The sequence below is a fragment of the Montipora capricornis genome, chromosome 14 (assembly GCF_036669925.1).
Source record: "Montipora capricornis isolate CH-2021 chromosome 14, ASM3666992v2, whole genome shotgun sequence".
Lineage (NCBI taxonomy): Eukaryota > Metazoa > Cnidaria > Anthozoa > Scleractinia > Acroporidae > Montipora > Montipora capricornis.
This window is the reverse complement of record NC_090896.1, coordinates 2,835,181-2,860,548: the sequence shown is the minus strand read 5'-3', so window position 1 is coordinate 2,860,548 and position 25,368 is coordinate 2,835,181. Positions and strand designations below refer to the sequence as shown.

General features: G+C 40.2%; 2 protein-coding genes across 3 annotated transcripts in view; both read left to right on the top strand.

Moving 5' to 3' along the window:
• LOC138032811 (solute carrier family 12 member 8-like) overlaps positions 1-24,442 on the top strand; it is a 28,522-nt gene extending 4,080 nt beyond the window's left edge. The window contains exons 2-13 of the mRNA XM_068880532.1: positions 4,240-4,318; positions 4,631-4,698; positions 6,931-7,122; positions 8,549-8,780; positions 10,214-10,415; positions 11,465-11,699; positions 12,314-12,562; positions 14,341-14,662; positions 16,755-16,867; positions 19,467-19,584; positions 19,783-19,843; positions 21,176-24,442. Coding sequence (XP_068736633.1) covers positions 4,240-4,318; positions 4,631-4,698; positions 6,931-7,122; positions 8,549-8,780; positions 10,214-10,415; positions 11,465-11,699; positions 12,314-12,562; positions 14,341-14,662; positions 16,755-16,867; positions 19,467-19,584; positions 19,783-19,843; positions 21,176-21,326 — 2,022 coding nt within the window. The 3' untranslated portion in view covers positions 21,327-24,442. The remainder of the gene's footprint in view (positions 1-4,239; positions 4,319-4,630; positions 4,699-6,930; positions 7,123-8,548; positions 8,781-10,213; positions 10,416-11,464; positions 11,700-12,313; positions 12,563-14,340; positions 14,663-16,754; positions 16,868-19,466; positions 19,585-19,782; positions 19,844-21,175) is intronic.
• Positions 1-25,368, top strand: part of LOC138033803 (very-long-chain (3R)-3-hydroxyacyl-CoA dehydratase 2-like) — a 124,832-nt gene that overhangs the window by 26,777 nt on the left and 72,687 nt on the right. The window lies entirely within an intron of this gene.

Sequence of the window (25,368 nt, the reverse complement as noted above, 5' to 3'; positions counted from 1 at the left end):
TGTGCCGTCTGATCAATAGACTTCAGATGAATGCCTAAAATATCAAGGGACGAAGCTGGGCCTTCGCATTTCTTAGGGTGCAACGGCAAGCCTAATTGTTTGCACACCGTTAATGCAGTAGCCAGATTCTGCTGGCAAGATGAAGAATCTGGGGGCCAACTGTGATGAAATCATCCAAATAGTGAACCAGGTCTGATAGGCCATAATTGTTAATCAGAATCCACTCGACCATGTCAGCAACTGAGTTAAATATATAAGGGGCTGACCTTAATCCAAAGGGGAGAACTAAGTCAACATAAAATTGACCACGCCATTTTAAGCCCAACAGATACCGATCTGATGGGTGGACGGGGATATTCCTGTAGGCAGCTTCAACATCAAATTTGGCTATGAGTGCCCCCCGACCATGTCTGACTACCATACGTATAATATCATCGACTCGCACGTACTGCATGCTAAACTTTTCGGGATCTATACCATCGTTGACACTGCACCCTCCCGGGGATGACATATCCACTATCAGGCGCCATTTTCCAAGTTGTCCCTTTTTGGGAATAATGCCAAAACTGCTGATATGCAACTGGCGAATAGGTGGAATGGTAAAGGGCCCAGCCACCCTACCCAGCTTGGTCTCATTACACAGATAATCGTCAATGACTTTAGGATGTTTGAAAGCCGTAGCTTTGTTCCTCCTTGCAGATTTCAGGGAGCAACGATCTTCAAAACCAAGTTTAAAACCATCCCTTAACCCCTCAATAACATATGAGACTTGAGCTTGATCTGGGTGAAAGCAGAGTTCCTGTGCAAATTGGTCCGGGCGCAAAGGGGTAACTGTTGGAACAGATGGGAGGTCAACCCACTCTGAAAACAACAACAATGACAGTTTATAACGAACCTTAACAAGCCTATTTATTGCAAATAAGCGGTCGGAAACATCATAATGGTGAAGTAAAGCTACATGCTTATTGAGGAGATTAAATAACAAAAGATCAAAGTTCAAGATCAATGGTTGGTTGAACACGTGTAACATCGATGTCTTACACTAGTTTCTTATGATATTATTATTTGATATCTATATATAAACCAAACAATTCTACCGAACAATCAAAAACAGAACCGACTATGTACGAATAAACGAAACTTAACTAGTTCGACTCTCAACGCTTCTTGGTTCTTCCATCTCTAGACACCGACGGGGAGCGCGAACGTTTACGATCTCTGGCCCGAACTGGGTTATCATGACAATCTGACGAGCGATGAGAACCGCGGCAAAGACTGCATTTATGTGCGAACATGCACGACGAGTATGGCGAGGAACATGCGCCGCGATTCCATGATCTACAAACTACATCGCTCGACGAGGAACCCGTAGCTTCCGATGAACTACTATTCTGGCGGCTCAGATGCGGCCTAGATGACGCTCCTGCTGCATGAAAATTGTATAATTGAACGTTCAAGCTCGACCAGTCAGTGATCTTAGAAGCCGCGGCGTGTTCTCTAAAAGCCCGATCATACGAAAGCCAGACTCGTCCCCCAAATTCTCGATAGGTCCGTAAAATCAGAAGTTTATAAGCCATCAAATCGTTCCAACGGTGAGGGAATGTTTTAGTAAGAATTAGAGAAAAAACTGTGAACGCCTCGCACCAACTCACGATATCTTCAATCTTCCGGCGTGGCTTTCTTGTGGACGTTAAAACAACACGGCCATCAAACAAGAGCTGCGGCTCAGATTGAGCTTGTAACAAGTTCGGGGTCAACAATTCACTTAAGTCAATGTATTTACCGGCCTGGATTTGATTCACCAGTTTTGGAGGGATTGGCGAAAAACCAGGTCCCACAACAAAATGTTCATCGAACGATGCGCTGAGACCTGACGCGCTCACAGATGGCAAAATGGCGCCTGGCAAGAGACACGCTGACGCAGTCGTTGGTGTGTGCAGTCGGACGTGACCGGAGTTGACGGCAGCGAGAAAGTGGAGAGAAAAGGCAGTACAGATGTTGACATACCTTGGTTGTCGGCTGTCCAAGCCGGCAGACCGCTCCCAGATGAAAGAAAGCCATTGGCAGTCGCGTGGAGCTGATCCTGAGCTACAGAGGATGGAACACAGCTCACAGAACTTGCTGAGCCTGGCGTGGCTGACGCGCTCGCCGACGCCAAAGAAGCTCTTACAGCTGCCAAAGCTGCTTCGGTGGCTGCAGCTTGAATTGCTGCTCGCAATTCCTGGGATAGGCCAGAAGACGCCATCTGAGTTGAACCCAAATCTGCCAAAGGCGAAGCAGCGCTTGAAAAGGCCGGCGTTAGCTCCTCCGGACCAGAACTTGTAGTCGGAGTAGCGGACAAGGCCGCAGAACGGCTATTATTCGTGGACCGGGACGTCATTATTTGGCTTAACAGGCGACAATTAAAGCTCCAAAACACCAAAAAGGCAAGACAATCAAAGCAGTGAAGCGACTTAATGCGCGCGACAAAACATATAGATGCCACGTGGCCCTGCAAGCTATAGGATGGCCCTGCAAGCTGTGGGGCGCCCCCACAGTATCAAAGTACGCTGGAATGCATGCCTTAAGTTTAACTTTGCCTAAATTGCATTTAGCCACATTGATTGGTTAAAAAAAAATCATGCCACTTTCAAGTTTTGAATCTTGCGTTTCTTTACATAAGATAATTCATCTGACATTTGCCTGTACTTTTAATACAAATGTGTGATCATTAAGTGAGAGGCATTAATAAACTGTTAATTATAGAGTGTATTAGTATAGATCGTTGTCACGTGACGTCATAATTTTCTAAAATCCAAAACTAAAGAGCCAGAAAAGTTTTTATCCTCATCAGGCATAAGAGGCGGTAAATTTGTATCCATTTGCAATTTTAAAGCTCAATAGCGCGCTTCGTTTGGAAACCAGAGCATTTTGAATTTCTGAGTTATAGCGGTGCGTGACACGAGGCGACGATCAAGTTTATTGAGAAATATATATTTATCTCATGGTTTTGAGCCTTTTTAGAATTTAAAGCATTGGGAAAAGTGCTTAAGTAAATAGCTGTCTGTTCAGCACAGATGATCACTCGCCTAGATAGCCAAAGTAAGTAACAGATGTTGACACTATTTTCTGGCCGCCATATTGGTGCACCACAGATGTGCACCAACATGGCGTTTTCATACTGGGCTCTGTAAATTTCTAGGAAACATTTCGACGAATATCTGAAGTTTGGGGAAACGCACGGGCCTAAAACTTGGCGAAGTGTCTTCTTCATTTATCTACAACATCATGAATTCTTGACTTTTTCCACTGGATGGTTTTCGATTTATTTTTTTATTGCGTGACAGTGAAAACGATCTATAGCATAATAATTTGTTATAAATTTGGCATCAATGCAGTCAATTCTCTAAGATAAAATTCTTATCCATGTGCTTTAGCTGTGCATGCTCCATAAGGTGCACTGGCCTGCCTTAACTTAATGATATTTAAGAAAATTACATTGTAACAAACATCAATTATAGTTATTTGTGGATTAGGCCAGGGCCCGCGGAGTGGATTTTCAAGTGGGGGGGGGCTAATGCGAACGTGTTAGCATGAGCCAACTATGGGAGTCCTTGCGAGGTCCCTGTAGACTAAATAATTGTTATTTATATGGGATTTTTATGCAGATGGAAATGAGTGCTTTAAGTATGTGTGAAGACTACTGTATCTTTACAGCAATCTTTCAAAGAAATGCAACCTGACAAGTTCATGTCCTCACAGAAATGAATTCACACTCAAAAGCTAAAGAGTTATCTGAAACCTAATGTAACAAAAATGCCCTTACTAAATGATTAACAGCGCCAGCACTTGAAAATTGTCACTGTACTTAATCTAATGAGTGACTACTGTTTGGGGATCATACAAAACATGCATGTTCTAGTTTAGTTGCTGTATCCCACAGAACTGAACTAAAAGATTATTGATGAAATGAGAAAGATTGATAATAATTATTTTGTGTTGTTAGTTCTGGGTTGCCTGTGGTTAGAAGCCCAGGATTGAAGACTGCGACATGACTGTATTCGCTGCACTGATGGCCATCATGTTTTCTGTGTTGTACATGGGTGTTAATTACTCACTGTTTAGCTGGAGTGAATAAATTAGTATTGAGTTTACCAGGCTATTGTTTCGCTGCATCATAACATATCAGGTCACGCAGGAACAGAAGCTCAGGATCTAAAAACAGTGATGCCTGACTTGATTTTTTCCTTTCCTCTGCAGGGTGACCACGTTTCAGAAAAGCCATGGTGGAAAGCAAACTTTTTTGTCAGAGAGCCAGTGTTATTTGGAACATGGGATGGTGAGTTCAGAGTGCTAGCTTAATTTATGAGGAAATTAATGTTATCGCCTTTATTTCGTAGGAGTTGTGTGCATGCTGTTTACATAAAATTAGAAATGTCATGGTGGTAACACACAGATAATATTTTTAGAGGAATTGCAATCATTATCATGGTTGTTAATCCACCTACAATACACATAAGGACAACCCATTCATAAGGTAGTCATGTAGTCAACATTCATAGGCCATACAAATGTTTAAGCTGGTGCCCTGCATGCTTGCAATGCATGTCTTTGATGACAAAATAATAAGGAAAGACTCTCTTTCTTTCAGGTGTGTTTACTTCCTGTATGCTCAATATTTTTGGAGTTGTCATCTTTCTCAGAACAGGATGGATGGTGGTATGTGTTGTAGCCAGTCATTAGAGTCACACACCATGTGCCTGTAACTTTTGCATAAAGCAATAAGTAAAAAAAAAAGTTCAAGACTTTCAAGGCTAACTTCATTGTCTACAGACAATCAGCACACAGGAATGGCTATACAAGGATCACCAATAAAAATCCTCTCTTTCATTCAGTAGCAAAACAATAAAACTGTAGTGGTTTATGGACTGAAATACTGGCCATGGTAATTCATCTATTAGTAAGTGTGGAGTGACACACTTGGAGATGGGTTTGAGAGGGAGGACAGTTGACGTCGCGTGGTACATGTATCTGGTTGTTTGAACTTTTAAGTGGACCTTTATACATAAGCAAGCAACCTGTATTTATTTACATGTGATACCCAAGCAGTTGACAATGGAAACAACAAAGCGAGATAGTTTAATTCGCCTCTTGCGTGGTACAAATTGTACTTCATATTAAATAATGTGAATGGTTAGCGATAAGTGGTACAGAGTGAAGTAAATAAAAACATACATGTACATGTATGTTGGCGAGCGCAATGCAGTACACAGTTAAAGTAAGCATTAGATAAAAGTTTACCAAGTCTTCAAACGGGTATTGAATTCAACAACAATTTCTTCCTGTAAAGTAAAGATAAGCTGACCTACGGTTACTAATCCAGACCAAAAATCTAAATGTCACACGCAAGCTTGCTTTCACAAAACGCAGTTTTATTATCAGTGAGAAAATGAAATGAACGACAAAGGCTTTTTAATGAAGGGAATTTTAGCGATGAGTATTCTATTCTAATGTTTGCCAAAGAACCAAGACCAAGATGAAACTTTCTGCAAAGTTTAAAAAAAATCTGTACTGTAGAATCAGAGCCCCAAAACACATAATTACATTCTGAAATCACTAAACTGTTTGCACCCCCCCAAAAAACCAATGGATCGCATTTGAATTTTCGACTTGCTCACTTGACCATTTGGAGCACCCTGATTTGTCATGTCACAAGTTGTGAGAAGTCCCGCCTTCGATGCTCTGCAATAACTGATCACATTATAAATGAGAAGAGGACCGGTGTCAAATGGTTTCTTTAAATTTATTTGGAAAATTACTGTATTTGAAATCGTTTTGATTACTAATTAAATGAAAATAATTTGTTCTCCACGACTGACATTATGATAATTAAATTACTTAAATTTTTTTTCGGCCAAGTGCACAAATCTTTTCACTAGCTACCTCGAAGTAACCAGCTTTGCCATGTGTTAAAGTCACCGAAGGTCTGCAGTTGCATCAAATCTAGTTGTGGTTCATCCAGCTTTTTCAGTTGGCCCTCAGCTTTATGACGATGAGAGTAATTTCTGGTTGTTTGACAAAACGTCTTCCATATCTTTGAAACTGTAAGACCACTCATTTTGTACTTTCATCCTACAGTATGTCTTTAAAACGTCCTGTGCTGCTCAAGCATCGGTGACCTCATATCATTTCCAAACGGTGGAAAGTTCTTCGTACACATTCATCTCAAGCCGTGGTCTGTTTTTTATTTTGCCACATCCTTGCTCACATCAAGAATGGCAATTTTGTCACAAATTGGGGTGCTTCAAAGGGTCACGTGAGCAAGTCGAAAATTCAAATGTGCTCGATCGGTTTTTTTTTCAGGTTGCAAACAGTTCACTGATTTTGGTTGTAAGGTTTCTCTGAATCCCCTGTACAGCTGTACATAAGTTTTTTTAAAACTTTGCAGAAGGTTTCATTTTGTCCTTCTGATTACTTTTCAGAAAAAAAAAATTGGGGTCATGAGTTTGTTTTTGAGATTATAAGCAACGAAAGACAAAATAAAGGGTGGTTTTACAGGGCTTGCCTGTTACCATGGTGACATACTTATTACGTCACAATGATGACTGCTTCTTGTTGAGCAATTAATCTGTGTTTTATTTTGCACCACAATATTGTTAATACACAATACAGCATTGTATTGTCGATCCTTCTAATGAGAGCATCACTTGAGTGTTGAAACTGGTTTGAGCCACCTTAAAGGGACTTAATTAACAGGACTCTTCATGGAAAAATCAAAGTAGGACAATTTGCCTCCAATTGTGTAAAATGTATAGGACATAAGTGCAGGATAGTGCAGGGGATGTCTGCACCTGACATGGCATGGACCCAGGAATAGTCCCCACCAACCTACATCACATGAATGTGAGCAGCAGGAATTTAATATTGTTGTTACTTTTTGTTATGTTGCAGGGCTATGCAGGGATTTGGTTATCACTCGTGATCATTATCTTGACTCTTCTTGTTGCCCTGGGACCAGCCCTATCTGCTATTGGCATTTGCGAGAGGACACACGTTGAGAGTGGAGGTGTTTATTTCCTGTTAGCACATGTTCTTGGTCAACGGAGTGGAGGCACGATTGGGATACTGTACTCATTTGGAATGGTAAGGAGATCTTCTTACAATGTAACTTGATCATCCATGCAAAGCATCAGTGTTGTTAGTTAAAACCTCTGGAAGAATTACAGTGTATGTTATCATGCTGTCGAACCAAAATGCTGCACCACTGCCATTTTTTACATACAACATACATGTATGTGAGTTATCATGTTGAAAGGGAACTTTCCAAGCCCATTTGTGCAATATCATGCAGGATAGTACATGGTAGATTTTAGCCCTCACATTTTGGAACTTCTGAAGTCAGTGTTCGACACTTACTTTCTTAATAATTGGCCCTTTGGGCAAACAGTTTTGTTTTTTTGGTTGCGTGTGGTTTTCCCACGGTTGCCCAACATCTAAAGACCTGTTGCCTATTAAATCTCAAAGGAGGCTTGTAAAAATGTCAATTTTGTGTAACATGTGTGTAAAATGGGTTTGACCGACCAACATGTCTCTTGCTGTGTGTCCATGGTGTTCTAGTAGCTTTCACAGTTACTGTATTGTTTTGCTTTTGCAAGCATATCTTTAAGCGATTTTCCTTTCCTATAAGAGGTCAAGGGAGATTCCTTATTCCTTAAAATATCTCTCTGAGATTACGCTGGTTTTGAATGGCATTTGTCCTGAATATTATGTTCTTTAAGCCTTTCAAAGCTGGTTGAAATTGCGTGACAAAAGGTAGAATTTTCTTGTGCGCTTGTTCGATATCAAAGAACTCATTTTGGCCATGCGAAAACTGGGTTTGATTGTAACAAACTTTCTTTTCCTGCAGAGAAAGATGGAGGCTACGAACATTTTCCTCCCTCCAATCTGTTTTGATGTTTGTACCATTATATTTTTAACAGAAAAATAAATGAGTCAGTAAGGAGATGTGACGTTGTTTGTTTTTTATCGTGTTTGTGGTGACTACATCGTAATTATTACTATTCACTTTCTTCGTTGCAAATCAAATTGTTCAGCAAAATATAAGTTGAACGAAAATTCTGATTGCCCGATCGGGCAAGTCTTAGAGTTGTTTCACTTGCTCGCGGATATAATTATTTTCTTTGCCCCGGGCAATCAGGCAAGCGTGAGTGTCGAACATTGATTTACGTATCTTATTTAATCGTCAGGGCTGTTATTTCACGAAAGGTCTTTTCGGTCACGACAGATGAAATAAACTGTATGGCAGTTAGTCTCTAGAAAGAAATTGTATGATAGAAAGTTGTGTCTTCATCAAACAAGTTTGTATCCTGAGACCCTTAATGTTCCCCTTGGGAACATTGAGATTCCTTGGTTACCCTGGAGGTGCATTCATTAAGTACTTATTAAGAAAGCAAAATAACATTTGAAACTTTTCCTCATTGGATAATGATGTTGGCCAAATTTTTACCATCTCATTTCCAATGTGGGCTCATGGAATAATTGTTAAAGTAATCTTGTTTTCTTCCAACAGGCTGTAAGTATCTCATTATTCTGTGCTGGATTTGGTGAATCAATGGCAGAGACAACTGGATGGGACAATACTTGGGCAGTTCGCATCATCGGCCTTATTACCTCCCTCATATTATTATTTGTTGTCCTTGCTGGTGTAAAATGGGTGGTTAAACTGCAGCTGTTGCTTCTTGCAATTCTTATGCTGTCAGTTTTGGATTTTCTGGTTGGAACATTTGCCCATACAGACTATGGTAAGAGAAACAAGGCAATAATAATAGTTATTAAATTTGCGTTTTGCCAAAAAATGGAGAAACTTGTTTGATATTACAGTAGTTCATTTTGAACCTGTTAGTTCTGGAAGGATATCAGGCATAGTGGTGAGAGGACTCACCTTCCACCAAGTTACCAATGTGGCCCAGGTTCGATTCCTAAACTTGGTGCCGTACAGTGTATGTGGGTTGAGTTTGTTGTTTCTCTACTCTGCACTGAGAGGTTTTTTTTCCCCCATGTACTCTGGTTTTCGCCTCTCCTCAAAAACCACCATTTGATTTGATTTGCGTTAATTTATTGATTTCAGTTTACAGTGTCCCATTTAGTGCTCCAGTGCTAGAACGACTAGACATTTAGAGTGGTACTACATGTATGATCAAAGAATCAAATATTTTTTACTTTGGATTTCAAACTATGTTAACTAAACACTAAGTGACCCACGTTTTAAGCCTTCATTTAAAAAAGACGCTTGTTTATTTTAACTTGAATTTTCCTAACTTTAGGATCTTGAGAGAGCTGGATCGAGGAGAAAATGACGTCAAAGGCTCACTTGTTTAAGAATGCAATGCGTGTGTACGCCGCAGAATTGATATGTAGCACGGGAGTTTTGGGCTTTCAGATTTTTAACTCGTGTTTTGCATACAGTACATACAACTGTAATACATGTAAACTGTGTTTACACGCTGACATTTTACGCTATTGGGTGAATGACATCACTTTCCCCTAGATCCATCCCTCTGAGGCCCAATCGGTCAGTTTTGAACGTGAGTACAGCCGTAATGACGAACCGTGAAATCCAAAACTTACAATCAAAGTAAACAGCTTTTGGATGAAAGTCATGGAAGCTCAAAAACTTTGCCAGGCAGGTGTTAAGCATTAAACTCACTTTCAAAATCTGAAGAAAAAAAGGAGGTGATTATTTTTTTTTTTATCATAAATGTAGTACCACTTTAAATAAAGTTGCTTTCCTTTCCTTTACTGTTTCCTATTTCACGTAGATGCAATGCTAGATTTCTCTGTTACATTATTTTTGATGAAAGGGATGACGACTCACAGAATGTTATCGGGCCTTAATAATGCGCATTAACTTATTCTTAAATCAGGTTAAATGTTATCTATGAAAAAAAGTGAGAAACGTCGTAAGTGCTGATGTCCTTTTTGTCTTGTGTTGGGATTCCACGAAAGAGGGAAAAAATGCGTGTTCAAGTCGTTGTTAATCGCAGGCGAATCCTAGGGAATTTCGCGTTTTTTGTTTTATTCTCTGAGGATTTCTTTACTTCACCTCTCTTGTTAAAAACCAAACAGCGTCGACAGCACTGTTTTTCAAGACAAAGGTGCTGCCTTACTGTATGTCTTTTTGCCTATCAATTTGAAATCTGTTTTATATCTTCTTTCTTTTTACATGTACATGTAGCTGCTGGCTTCACTGGCTACAGGGCTGAAAATGTGAGAGAAAATGCACCACCCAAGTTCTCTGATGGTCAGAACTTCTTCACAGTGTTTGGGGTTTTCTTCCCTAGTGCCACTGGGGTTTTAGCAGGGATTAACATGAGCGGTGACTTAAAAGACCCATCAAGTAACATCCCTGCAGGGACTTTAGCAGCCTTGGGATTTAGGTGAGTGAAAAAATGGGCCTCCGATGGGGTCTTTATTTTTTGAGATTCACTTCCTCTAGAACCACCTTGAGCCACTCACTCCAACTATAGCCACCTTGTACAATCATTATAGATTTCCTTCATAATGGCCGCCAAATAAAGTATATTTCTGTTTTAATGCTAATAAGCCTTTCTATCCTCGCTACGACGAGAAAATTCAAAGGAATATTTTGTTTCAAAATGAGGGCAGTAGGTCTAATTGACAGAAATACAAAAGAATGTAAAGGATTTCGCCATTTATACAGTACCAGGCCGCAGAAATAGCAGCATTACACGCGCGTATCATGCGCGTAAGTCCGCCATATTGCGCGCAATTTACACGCAAAATACGTTCGCGTTACACGCGAGTAAAAAATACACGAAACTTTGTGCAAATAATTACACGCATTTTACGCGCGTGTAGATGCTGCTATTCCTGTGGCCAGTACTGTATAGTTTTGACCACAGGCTTAAAGGTTAAAACCACCTTGAACAGCACCACGGAGAAGTAATGCTGAGTAGGTTTCATTTTAATGGTCGCATTTTAAGAATGTTTCCACAGACAAAAAACTTAAAAGCACCTAGCTCGTACAGCCTCCCTCAATTTTTCAGACTTCTCAACGCAATTGCAGAAATTGCGTTCATAACTGCCAGGATCATATCTTTACTTGATTTCATATCCGCATTTCAATATATGATTAATTTCATCGATCATTTCGTTCAAAAATACGTCTGTCGAGCATACATAACTTAAGTTACAACAACAGAGATAAACTTCGAAAAAATGTTAGGATGAACAGTTTTCAAAAACACCCATTGCAAATCCACTTTATCCCTCTTCTATTTTGCCTGTCCCTACCTCCTTTTGCATTTTTTGTTTATTCAAACCTTCTTTCAATGAAAAAACTGTAGTTGTATTTGTTTTGCTTGATTTTGTTGCCAGTTCCCAGTCACTGAATTTGGCGAAATGTCGTGACACAGCCCTTTTAAAGGAAGTACTCATGCAAAAGCTTTTTGTTTTTTCATCTTAGTGGACTGCTGTACATCCTGTTCGCCGTCCTTCTCGGGGCTGTTTGCACACGTTATTCTCTCGTCACAGACTATATGATCGCATCAAAGGTGTCTTTAGTTGGCGTGTTGTTTCTATTTGGCTTGTATGTGTCTTCTCTCTCCTCCTGTCTTGGAGCTCAATACGGAGCTCCCAGAGTGCTTCAGTGCATTAGCAAGGAAAACGTAGTACCTCTTATCAAACCCCTCGGCAAAGGAGTAAGTATTTCTTCTCAACATTTTCCTTCTGACCGCACAATCGATTCAAGCTTGGGTTCTAAGAAACGAGGTTAAAACTATCTGCACATTGGCCGTTTTTATAATAGAGACGCATAATTCGTCTGGAACGAACTTGGGCAAACTTTTTTTAGCGTCTGTTAAGTTCGTCTGCTATAAAGACGGGCACAGGGCGCATAATGAGTCTCGACAAAATATCCACTCTAGTGCGTCTTCGAAGACGCACTAAACTGAATATATCGTCCAAATGCATTGTGTCTTGTGCCCGTGTTAATACAAGACGAATTTAACAGACGCAGAAAAATGTTCGTCCCAGACGGATTACGCGTCTTACATGGTACGTCCCGTCTTTACACAATACGGATAACATGAGAGACGCATTATTTCCCTGGAGGCTGCCTTCCCAGCATAAAAACGACCATTGTCGGCTGTTTTTTAAAGATCGATTTTATTCATGCATTGCTTGTTTACGAAAAGATAAGTTTCCATCTTGACATGGAACCATACGCTATTTCAGCCCGCACAATCCCAGCGCTCGCTTTGCAAGCTTTGTTCAACTACTCTACAGTTAACAATAAAATTTGATTTTTTTTCAGCGGGGTCCTAACCAAGAACCTTATCTAGCAGCCATCTTCGTAGCTGTTGTTGCAGTGTCTTTCATTATGATTGGCAATTTGAACGCGCTGGCGCCGATTGTTACCATGCCTTTTCTGTTGACATATGCGGCAATCGACTACGCTTACTTCAAACTTGCCATGAGCTACGATATAAGACAGCAGCAAAAAATGGCTGAGCGGAATAAACCAAAATCTGCACAAACTCGACTCATCTCTGCTGAATCTCAGGTACTATAACTTCGAGTTTTAGCGTTTTCTTGCAAGCGTGGTGAGGTTATAATGATAGGATCTTCTCGGACGACAACGCAGTAACGCATATAATAATACAGTAATACATATTTGCGCCATAGTCTGCATAGTGACTGTTTGTTATTTCTCTTTGCTCTTTGAATTGCACAATAACGGTGAAATACTTGAATTGTTTTGGATTTGTAGGAACGTCGTGTAGATAAAGATTAACTGTTTTGTGAGCACTTTGTCTTCAAAACTCCAAAAGTGGGAACAGACCTTTTCACGATGGCCGCCATGTTGGGTTTGCTATTATCATGAAAATTAGCTACTCGTTTCTGAGGGGGCAAACAGCACAAGTTCGAGAGGTTATAACGAACATCTTAGCCACACAGATGATTTGTTTCACGTTCATTGAATGTTTATCATCATCAAGTAGAATGATTACACAAGTTACTTCGATTTTTTTTAGTGAAAAATGAGCAGATAACGAAGTAGAAAGTCAAAATGTCGAAGGCAATCAAAAGATATAAAATTATTATAAAAGGTACTTAATTCTCAATTCTAAAATGTACTTTTAGCAGTGTTATTTCAATATTTCCACGAGCCGATTTTCCGCAATTTGCCTTATTTCCAATGTTTGCCCCCCAGCATAACACATGGCTAATTTGCATGACAATTTGAAAACCAAGATGGCCGCTATCGTGAATAAGGCCTATAGATCGTTTTCAGTGTCACGCAATAAAAAAGTAAATCGAAAACCATCCAGTGGAAAAAGTCAAGACTTCGTGATGTTGTAGAAGATAAATGAAGAAGACACTTCTCCAAGTTTTAGGCCCGTGCGTTTCCCCAAACTTCAGATATTTGACGAAATGTTTCGCAGAAATTTACAGAGCCCAGTATGAAAACGCCATGTTGGTGCACATCTGTGGTGCACCAATATGGCGGCCGAAAAATAGTGTCAACATCTGTTACTTACTTTGGCTATCTAGGCGAGTGATCATCTGTACTGAACAGACACCTATTTACTTAAGCACTTTTCCTAATGCTTTAAATTCTAAAAAGGCTCAAAACCATGAGATAAATATATATTTCTCAATAAACTTGATCGTCGTCTCGTGTCACGCACTGCTATAACTCAGAAATTCAAAATGCTCTGGTTTCCAAACGAAGCACGCTATTGAGCTTTAAAATTGCGAATGGATACAAATTTACCGCCTCTTATGCATGATGAGGATAAAAACTTTCGTGGCTCTTTAGTTTTGGATTTTAGAAAATGATGACGTCACGTGAAAACGATCTATTACACGGAAAAACCTTAAATAACAATGACCACAACCACGTTTTCTGAGCCCGCGAGACTGAGCACCCCCAGCAAACCATTGTTGGTCAGCAACCTGGTTCTTATCATTGCTGTCTAAGGTCTTCCTATTTCACAGGATATGCAGCACGTGCATACGGTAAATAACGCGTCACGAAGTGTCCCCCTTGCCCTTAAAATGACGCGAACTTTTACCCTTACCTAATTGTTGGAAATAGGTAGCATGCTAAGACTTAAAGAGACACTTCGTGTTGGTTGTCAAAATTGGGCGTGGAATTTTAAAACGGGCTGTAGAGGGTTTTAAGTGTGTGGGATTTGTAAAACATACTATAGTCGTGGGCAAAGCCTTTGGTTGAAGTTCATTTACGCACACACAAAAAGGAAAGAAACAAGCCATTGATTTGCAGGTACAGACAATAATTTATTCTATTTTCAATTATGTTTTCTTTGAAAACAGGGCAGTGGTAAAAAAGCAAGCTACGGAAGTGGATCTTTCGAAAAACACGATTTTGGTGAAATGAGATTTAATCAGCCAGATGCCACAGAAAAGGACGATTCCAGTGAAAAAGAAAACATTGATAAGGACGACCTCGGCGAAGAGAGCTCTCCTCTTGATATGTCTGTTAACAAAGAAGAATTTAGGGTAAACATTGAAGGAGAAAATCAAAGCGATTCCACACCCTTGTTGGACAAGGATTTATACAATAAAGAAAGCGAAGAAGACAAAGGAAAGAAAAGCAACACTGAACAAGAGAAAGCGGAAAATAACAAGAAAAGAGGTGAGTGGAAATAATGCTTCTTTTGTTGTCAGGGCTACATAATACATGTAGGTGTATTGTCTCTGTTGTATCATCTGTTGTTTTGTTCTGCAATCATAGATAGCGTCTGAAAAGCTACAGTATTTCCTTCTTTTCTTAGCATCGTAAATGGTTTTAACCTAGGTGTCATACCGTAATTAAGTGAAGTACGGTGGTGCGGCTGAGTGTTGCTCACAGACCCATCACTACTTTTTGAAAACCACTGACTAACGTTAAAAACAAAGACGAACCTAAGGAGAGACAAGGAGCAGTTTACAAGATCAAATGCTGCGACTGTCAGGCCACTTGTATCGGTGTGACCAGCAGAAATCTGAATGCCAAACGGGCAGACTGAACACAAACGAGCGACGAGAAATTAACAATACATTAACAATAACATTGCTTGACACCGTTTGCAGACGAACCACAGAATCAAATGGGATTCTGCTGACTGCGTTACCTACAGTTCTAATAAGCCATTTTCGAAATATCAAATCTTCAGCTTGAAAGTGAGACAGTGAAGACAAAAACAATAGAAACACGTTGGAATGAATGTGAAAAATATTTGCACATCATCCACTTTCCTTTGTCTTTGTCCTCTAAACCTCTCTTTCAAGCTGAATTTAATATATCGAAAAAGGCCTATTATTACTAACGCATCGTACTGGAAAGCTGGTGTACTGAGTTAGAATAGACACCACTTCCCACCACCTAAAACTACTAATCGACGGCATAAACAAAGGACTATAGATCTTGGAGGGTCCGAGTTCGAGTACAGGGAAGTGCACAGTACAGGTCTTTGTTCCCTTACTATGTTGTAATGTTGAGATTGAATAGACACGTGTATGAATACAGAAACCGATAAAATGAGTCGAAACATTAAGATGTATCGAGATCCGTAAAACCATAATTAATAGATGTAGGCTGGTTATGAAACTCGACAAGTTTCTTTGTTTCATGTTTTTGTTCGCTTTTTTGGCCTTGACCCTGCACAAAACCCGACAAAAACACGCTTTTTTCGCGGGATAACCAATCAAAAGCTTCGATTAATTTATTCGAAATTAACTTGCGTACCAAAAACAAAAGATTGTGCAGGGTCACGGTCGGTTCAACATCTAATTGCGACTGTATTGTTCCTGCTTTTGAAATTCCCAGGGTTTCATAACCAGTCCCTAGATTAACTATGGTAAAACAGAGCTTGAGGGAGGGTATCCTTCTGGGGGAGTGATAGCTTCTTTAAACCAGGTAGAGTGCATATTCAACCTACAATAGGTCACTGAGGATGGCCAATTTAACCAAGATATAAACGGATTCAACCGGAGCCCGGATTTGACCGACAACATTCATACCACCCACTGCACGTTGCACAAGTCGCTTTACTCTGAAGATGACTTCCGTTCCGGTTGTTGAAATGTCCGTCAATGCATGTCATCCTAAACATTCCCTCTCAGGATGACACATCAACGATCGTACTTCACTTAAGGACGGTGCCTACTAATTCAAAGGTATTTTTGCCCTGGTTTATGATTATGCAGGAAATGTAGATCTTGACAAATGTCATTGAAATCTAAAAAGAAAATTGGGGGTAACCACTCATTTTTCCAAGATAATTCGTGAATAAGATTTGTAAAAAGCTTTAAAATACAAAGCAATGTATGGCGTTCTTTCTCAAACTGAGGCTTAATTATCTCTATTATCATGCTCTCGAAAATGCATGGTTACCCCCAATTTTCTTTTTGGATACCAAGACTACGTACTAAGATATACTTTATCCGGATAGTTTTAAACCCTCTAAAAATATCCCTGTATTAGTGAGCTTCACCAGTAGGAAACTCGAGTATCCCGAGATGCGCGGAACGTATGCACAATAACAATAGTAGGCACCGTCCTTAATTATTCTCGTAGAGGATACATTTGTTGCAGAGTATTCAAAAGCGCAATAGCGCTATTGTTTTCTATACATGACGTGAATATAGAAAGCACTATATAAACTTGAACATTTACGCAAAGACTCTTTTTGGTAAAGCTACGATAGGAAAACCTGTCACAGTCTAGTTTTCTTTTTTTTATACAGAACGCACAAATGAAGAATATTTCAACGAGGAGCAAGAAATAAAATGGGAAATAGAGAAGAAACCTTCATCATTCTACTCTGATCTGTGCAACCGATGGGTGTCGTTAGCAGGGGTGAGTTTGATATCTCTTTCTTTCGCTATTTTCCGGGAGGCCTTCGGGCTTCCAACATTAAAAGTTAGAAGCCCGAGTCAGAGTTAATTAATTCCAGCTGGGATCATATTTACGAGACAGTGAGGATGAACAAGCAGCCCGTTTGGGCAACTTGTCCAGAAATTTGGTCGCCTGCGCTCGCAAATAAGGCGCCCCAGGCGACCAGGCGACCGTTACGCAGCAACCTTGAGTGTTTTGTATGTATTCATATATAGACCACTTTCATAAATGGCGACCAACTTTACATTCTTTTGTATTTATGTTAATTAGACCTACTGCCCTCGTTTTAAAAGATATATTCTTTTGAAATTTGCTCGTCGTAGCGAGGTTAGTAGGGCTTATTAGTATTAAAACAAAAGAATAATTTATTTGGCCGCCATTATGAAAGAGGTCTATAATCTACAAGTTCTTTTATTTTTCTGAATGATACAGAATATATGAAATTGTTAAAGTGGTACTATAGCTGTGACCAAAAAATCAATTCTTATTTTTTTTTGGATTTCAAAACTGTGTTAACTAAACACTAAGTGACCCAAGTTTTAAGCCTTGATTTCAAAAATACACCTGTTTATTTTAACTGGAATTTTCCTATTTAATGGTCCGCTATTACTAACTTTAAAATCTTGAGAGAGGTGAATCGAGGAGAAAATGTCGTCAAAGACTCAATAGTTTAAGAAAGCAATGCGTGTGTTTGCGGCTGAGTTAATATGCAACACGGGAGTTTCGGGCTTTCAGACTTTAAAACGCGTGTTTTGCATAGATAATAATCAGCATTTACACGCCAAAATTTTAAGCTGGTGATGTCTCTTCCCTAGATCCAACCGTTCGAGGTCCAATCGGTCACGGTTTTGAACGTGTGTAATGGAGGACCGTTACACTCAAATTAAACCGCCTTTGGATCAAAATCGAAGCTCCAAATTTGTGCCAGTCAAGTGTTGAGCAAACACACTTTTAAAATCTGAAGAAAAAAGGGAAGTGATTTTTTGATCATAGTACCACTTTAATATATTTGAACTGCAGAAACTGAAGTATATAAGCATTGGAGATCACACCCAGCCAGCAGAGCCTGTCGTAACTGGACGAGAACGAAAGACTGCAGAAATCGTGTAAAGTCTTTATTGAGTTTGCGCAAGCCGTTGCTTGGAGACGTTTCAAACCCAGGCCAACTATCGCCTCTCACTCCTAGACGCCATATTTATTTTCGTACTAAAGCCTCGATTTTGACCTTCGCTTTGTTAAAAATATGATGCGCGTGCAGCCTTAACCGGTTTGACCGGAGTGACTAGCCCAGAAACTTAGGCCTACGGCGACTTAAAAGACTTGTTCGCCCTCTGGCGAATTTTAGAGAAGCTCTGCTCGCAGGATGTGGAGATCATCGCAGTAAGCCAGCAACTTTCATTAATCTGTATCATTCAGTCGTTCACATCTTTTGGGATGTAACTCGAACTCACAAGTGACGAGTAAAGTAAAGCAAAGTAAAGCAACCATATTTAACGTCGATAACTCTTAACAGTAATTTAACTGACAAACCTGAGGTCGACGATGCGCTCATTTTACTCCCCCCTCGCCATCAGTGCTCCGTTTTACGGGTATTTAAAGCTACTAGCTACACGGAAAGGAAAGGAGTCGAAACAAGGATGCGAGATCCGGGAATCGAACTCAGGACCTCTTGTACCAAGGTCGCGCACTAACCGACTGTGCCATCCTCGCTCCTACTAGCTCTCAGTTGGCTTGATAGCTAAGCTGATTGAGCAGTGCAGTACAATCGGATAATCATGGGTTCGAGTCCTGTTTAAGCCGGGATTTTTTTACAAGCTTTTCTTCGAAAATGTTTAAGTTGGGGGTGCAGGGATTGCGCAGTGGTGAGAGCACTCGCCTCCCACCAATGTGGCCCGGGTTCGATTCCTAGACTCGGCGTCACATGTGAGTTGAGTTTCTTGGTTCTCTACTCTGCACCGTTTACTCTGCAACATTTATTTTGATTTGAGTTAGTTTGTTGATTTCAGTTTATAATGTCTCCAATTAGTGCTACAGCGCTAGAACGACTTGACACTTAAATAAAGTTCCTTAAAGTTCCTTTCCTTCAAGTGCGATGATCTCCAACTCTCTCTGGTTTTGTTTCTGTTGCACGCTTGGGAAAGCAAGTTTATTTCGCATTGATTGACAACAGTGCGAGTGACGCACATTTCTATGAGCCGGAGAGCAAAAGGCAAACCCAGTCGTTTTTCGCGTAGAGGACAACGACCTCGAAACCTTTCCACGTAAAAAGGCTTAGTTTTGTAACCATTGGAGTAAAATTTTCTGACGTTAGAAAAAGGAAAATCTATAAGTATCACTCTTAATAGGTAACTTGTTTTAAAGGGGGCATAGTTTTTGAGTGGACGTACAATGTAAATGTCGTTAAGAAGTACACACCAAGTTGAAAGGGATGTTAGTGTTGTCCATGCTGGTCTCCTAGAGGTGCTGGTGTGATCTCGGCTATAACCATGAACGTTTACAGACGCAAAGATGCAGATTGTTTCATTCTGATATAATTTGCCCTCGTTTTCTTTCCTTGCAGGCATTTGCCAGTGTGTTCATAATGTTCCTTATTAACTGGGGATACGCGTTGGCAAACATTTCTGTGGCATTAATCATTTACATTTACATTGGCCAGGCAAATCCTGGGCTCTCTAAAGGTAACTTGCTTTTTAGCTCCAAGGAACGTATAGCCATGACTAGTGAACAGTCTGGTATTTTTTGGAGTGGTAAATTTCTTTGGTTTCGCCTCATCTCGCTCCGTAGTATGATTCGCGTTGCATAAAAGGATTAGAGGCTTGTAGGCCTGTTCCTTCGTCTGTCTGGTGACTTCATGTGATCTATTATTGTGTTTGTAGGTTGTGCCTCGGATTTTGTGTTTTCAAAGTGGGTTCAGTCATTGTGGGACAGGCTAACAAGGTGAGAAGGAGATATTACAAAGGCGTATAAATTTAATGTGTGGTTCTCACGTTACGTCATCACCGGCATGTTAGTGTACTAAAACAAAAGATGTCTCAATACTGAGCTCCTTTTGTTCGTGTCCGGCAATTGTAAGACAAGATGTATTTTATTTCACTCTCCGAGAAAGACAATTAATCTTGGTGGTCTCTCTATCACCATCGATAACAATAGAGTAAGTAGAGTACAAAACACAAGATTTTTAGGTGTCATTATCCATCAAAACCTATCGTAGCATCCACACATCAAAGCGATTTGTTCCAAAGTTGCTAAATCAATCGGGATTATTACCAGTTTTTTCTTACAAATACTCTATGCACATTGTATAATTCTCCAATACTACCCTACCTACAGTAGGGCTTCTACATATCTCTCTCATCTACAACCAATCTTTCGTCTCCAAAAGAGATCCCGAAAGAATCATGACTTACTATCCCCCAACGTGCACATTCCTACCCTCTATTTTGCACATTATGTAAACATTCTCAATATATTCAACATTTATAAGCACCAAGTCTCTTGTTTCGTTTCGTTTTCCTTCATATGCAAAAGATCTTGCCCATCCCTCTCTTGTCTCTTCTCAAACTTAATTCTGATTCTCATCAATATTTTCCAAGGCAGAAAGATAACTTGCATCTCCATACTCTGAAATACTCTTTCTCTTTGCGGGTACAGGGTCCCCGAATTTGGAATTATATGCCCCTCTCATTACGCAATTCTCTCAATCTTTCAAACTACAAACGCAAACTCAGAGATTATTTCCAGTCATTGGAAACTAACATACAACTTTTCGTTTAACCGTGAACCATAATTCCAGTTATTTTTTTTCCTTTTTGCCATCTGATAGTTCCCCTGAGCTCCTGTATGTTCTTTGCCATATAAGCGTCTGGCTTCGGCAATTAACTATGTAAATCTTAATCTGAGTTTTCTTTTTTCAATTAAAAAATAAATCTCGGAGAATCTCGTACGTTAGCCCTTGGTCACTTCAGTCTCAAGAGATAGGTTGACAACCCTCTACAAGCAGTTTAATGAACGCAATTTATGTCATCGCGAGTTCTTACAAATGTAGCTGTTCTTCGGTCTCGCTCACGTGCTACAATGGAATGTCCTTAAGTTCTAGATTGCTTATAGATGTCGTTGCTACTGGAGTGCTCTCTATTGCTGTATAATCATAATCCAGAGTTAAATCGAAACCTAAAGCAATTCAATTCCAAGCTATTTCCCCAAGGGAATCTTCGACTAGATTGCGAAGTTGAAACGAAACTAACCACAATGTTGTTTTGTTGTTAACAGGAAGGAATCCTCGAAACAGCAAATAGTTGTCCCTGCTAGCGGAATTCCATATCAAATATCAACTTATCAACTAACAGAGGAAAATAAAGACTTCTCCTACAGAGACAAGCGACATCAGTCGTCCATGGTAACAAGTATAGGACCGCAGTGAGCAAATGATGATCGCGGTGGGATAGGATAGGGTGGGGTGGGAGGGGATGGATTTTAGTTTTTGTTGACCTTTTTTTTTTAATTCACAAATGGTATAAATGTTTTATATACTATAGTTAGGTTTTCAAAATTTTATTTATTGCCATTGAGTTAACCTTCTCTCTCGCAACTACCACAAATTGTCAATCGTACTTCAGTAGCTTTCCTTTCAGAGAAGACTTTGAAGAGCAACGCTTTTGTTCGAACTCCTTATTTTTACTCTGTTGGTGCTGTAAATTCAACAACACGACTGGAAATTACTGTCGAGTAGCTTTCATTTGAATGGTCACACTTTACGATTTCACTCACACAGTCAAACGTTAGAACCACCTTGCACATTATAATAAACAGTTCCACAGGGAAGCACTGCCCAGTAGCTTTCATTTGAATGGATGGCCACACTGTAGGATTTTCCACAGGCGCAACACTTGCAACCACTTCGTACATCTTGTTCACAATAGCACAACACTTGCAATCGCGTGTACACTTTGTTCACAATACTATCGTTCTCGGTGGACTTGGGTTTTTTTTTCAGCCAACTTCACGGACCGTTGATTTCAGTCTAAACGTGATAAGATTTTTGTGGCTCTGCTGTTTCGAAAATACTGACCACGTGGCGCTATTCCTTTGTCAGTTCCCACGGCCGAGAAAAGAAAAAAGACTGAAGAAAAGTTTCCACCTGCTTCTTATTCCCTCAGACAAAGCTTTTAATGGGTTACCCGTAATAGCTTCGGCCGGTTTTACTCGGCGTCAACATCGTTTCCCGCTTTTCTCTTTGGCGAGAGTAACAGAAAATGGCGTCACGAAATCGGCATCTTCGAAAGCGCAGAGCCACAAAAAATGTTATCTCGTGATCAGAATTTTTTAACCGCAGACTGAAATCAACGGTCCGTGAAGTGGACTGAAAAAAACCCTTTGTCCACGAACGTCTGAGATCGATAGTAGCACCACTGGAAAGTTCTGATCGGTGGATTTCATTTGAATGGTCACACATGAGGATCTCACCTTCAGAATGAAAAGAAACACAATAAACACTTTCCTCATCGTCATCGTCATCGTCATCATCAGCAGCATCTTAATCAAAATAGAAAAAAAAAACACAAACTAACTGATCGAAATATCAAAATTAAATTCGAGCAATGCCTACAATTTAAGGTTTTTTTTCCGACTTCGTTGCAGGTGAACAGATTTTTCTTGTTAATCATGCAGTCTCGATATAAATATTCAGTTTAGGGAGTTATTGACGTTGCGTTAGTTCACTGATTGTAATTATGTCATACGGTAAGAAAATATAATTTATTTATAGACCAGTATCGGATCATATTATTCAACTATGGACCCTTGTCTGTGGAAGATTTGTTGATGTTTTCCCTGCAATTGAGTTGGATATTTCTGCATACAGTGTCATTGTGTTGTGTAGAGGTCCTGGTAACTAGATTCTGTTTTCACGAGCGACGGAGCCGAAGCTGTATTCAGAAGATTACAGCGTAAATGACCAGCTATTGCCTGAAGGGAATCAAATTCAGTTTGTTAACCAAATCTTTGTTTCAATTGTTTAGTCTTTCGTTATTGGCTTGGGTATCGAGCCAATAGCATTATACGTTACGAGAGCTGCTACATGACTCACCGATCGGGATACTCGAGAACGTAATTGGTTTCGCCACTCCATCAATACAGTTTTCACTTGATCAGAAGCGGTTCGTAAGATCGGCGGAGTCGGAGGCGCATCGTGAAATCGGCGGGATTCGGAAGCGGATGGTGAAGTCGGCGGAGTCAGAAGCCAAATCCGAAGAATGCTTCCCTTCCTTGATTTCATTAGTTCTTACTCATTCGTCGCTCGTGAAAACCAGCCTAATGCACAAACATTGATATAAATAAGGAAAACGTTTCAGATGAATCGGTAATGGTAGAGAACTTTAGCAAGGACGACCACGACAATGAGTTGAACAAACAAAAACAATGGCTATGTACGCGTTTTACGTTTGTTCATTTCCTCACCGTTGTCGTCCTGACAACCAGCCAAATAATCAAATTGGAGTTGATATGGAGGACGTGTGCACCGGACGATAAATTGTCAGTTTTCTCTTCATATATGCATACCGTTGATTCCAATTTTCATATACACTTTCCAAGCCGAATGACTCGGAATAATCACGAAATGATTACAACAACGGGAAGTTAGATTTGTACATAAGGTTTTCAGAGCTGTCGTTGTGGTCTTTACCCTGCGAGCAGTTGGTTTCTCCTACGCTTCCCGTGAGAGAAACCACTGCGAGCAACCGTTAGTTTCTTTGAGTGAGCCGCCGTCCAGTGCCAAGGACGAATAAATTAAATTTGAACCGGTAAAACGAGTTAGTAAACTTGGGAGTTTGGCGCTTGCGCGTTCGTTCAGCCACGTAACTGCTGCGTTTGGGCGAGCCTGTTGTGTAGGGATTTCCCGCGAAATAAGACGAAGTGATGTCAAATACATCACGTGGGGTGTGACGTACTTCGCACATGCTCGATGGAAAATCAAACGGTTGCTCGCAGTTGTTTCTCTCTCGGGAAGCGTAGGAGAAACCAACTGCTCGCAGGGTATGTGGTCCTTGCTTGAGTTTTCTACTTTTTCAGCTTCTCTGCTACAGCAGCACAACGCTCACTAATCCCTTCAGGTGTAGGCCTTCGGTTTACCCTTGTCTGTCGCGTTTTCCGCCCGTGTCGGCGAACACGCGACTATGCGTCGTGGTGTAATTGGTTCTTTTATTTGTCTGCGTTAGCTGCGAGTGGCCAGGTATTTAGGAGTTTTTTTTACTACGTATAACTGAATATTGTTCTGAAAAAATTCACACTTTCTGTTTGTAAATAAGGGAATAGTGCATATTTAAACCACAATCATAACGTTGAGAAGATTATATTTAATTAAGAAAACTTAAGGGATTTTGAATTTATGTGCAAGAATCAGAGTTTTATTTTTTTTTTCTTTTTGTATTGTTTCAAAGGGAGGAATGAATATATTGATGAATGTATTAAAAGAAAACATGAAAATACCTTTACGCTCGGAATGCTGCAGATAAAATAAAAAATGGCAAGTTAGACAGAGCGGTTTCATGTTAGTTTATAGCGTTTAGCAGAAATCGTCAACACCCATTCGGACTCAAGAAATCTGAAGACAAAACCTCATTCCCCAGGGTCTTTCTTTATCCCGTCCCCTCCAGGGAACGAAGAGAGATCATGGCAACGAAGTTGTGCAGTTTGTAGCAGGTCCCTTCATGGACTCGTTTTGAGCGAGAGGCTTAATTAAGGCCTGTTTGAGAGCGAAAAGTCCATTTTAATGCTTTAAATCGCCTGACCTGTGAATGGCCTGATAAAGACACATAACTGTCAAAGAAATACACTTTTGTTGTCCTTTGTCCTTATCAAAGGCTTGAAATCTTACTAGATGGAGCTCGTGTAATACTTTATTCCACTTTCAGTGCCCCTATAGAAGGCTTAGTACCCCCTTCCAGAGCCTTACAGAGAGATCAACGTCTATTCTGGTATGATAAAGAACTGTTTTATTGCTCTATGAAAGATATAAATTGATTTTGATTATCCAAGGTTTGCACTCAAGAGAACAGAGGCCGTGTAGGTACCAAACACAAGAAATTGTTTTCCCAAGAATTGACGAAACATATCCTTCTGGAACGTCTCGTAAATAAGGTTTTGAAGTAAATTGAAATATGGGACATCAACAATTGCCGTAGTTTCGTTATATGCAAACCGTGGATAAAGATCAATCAAGTGGAGAGAATGTGAACGAAATAAATGAAGTTTGTCTTCAAATTTTGCGTTTCTTTTACTATATGATCGCGCAGTCGCAATAGGCCGATTTCTGGATTGACCGGAAATTGATGAAAACATAACCCCAACCGCCTTAAAGTGTAGGAAGGTACCACATGCACCTGGAACTTCAACCGGTTTCGCGGGGCGTTTTCGCACTGAAAGTTCTTCACCCTCTTCGGGGAAATTCCTTGGTTCTGAAGTCG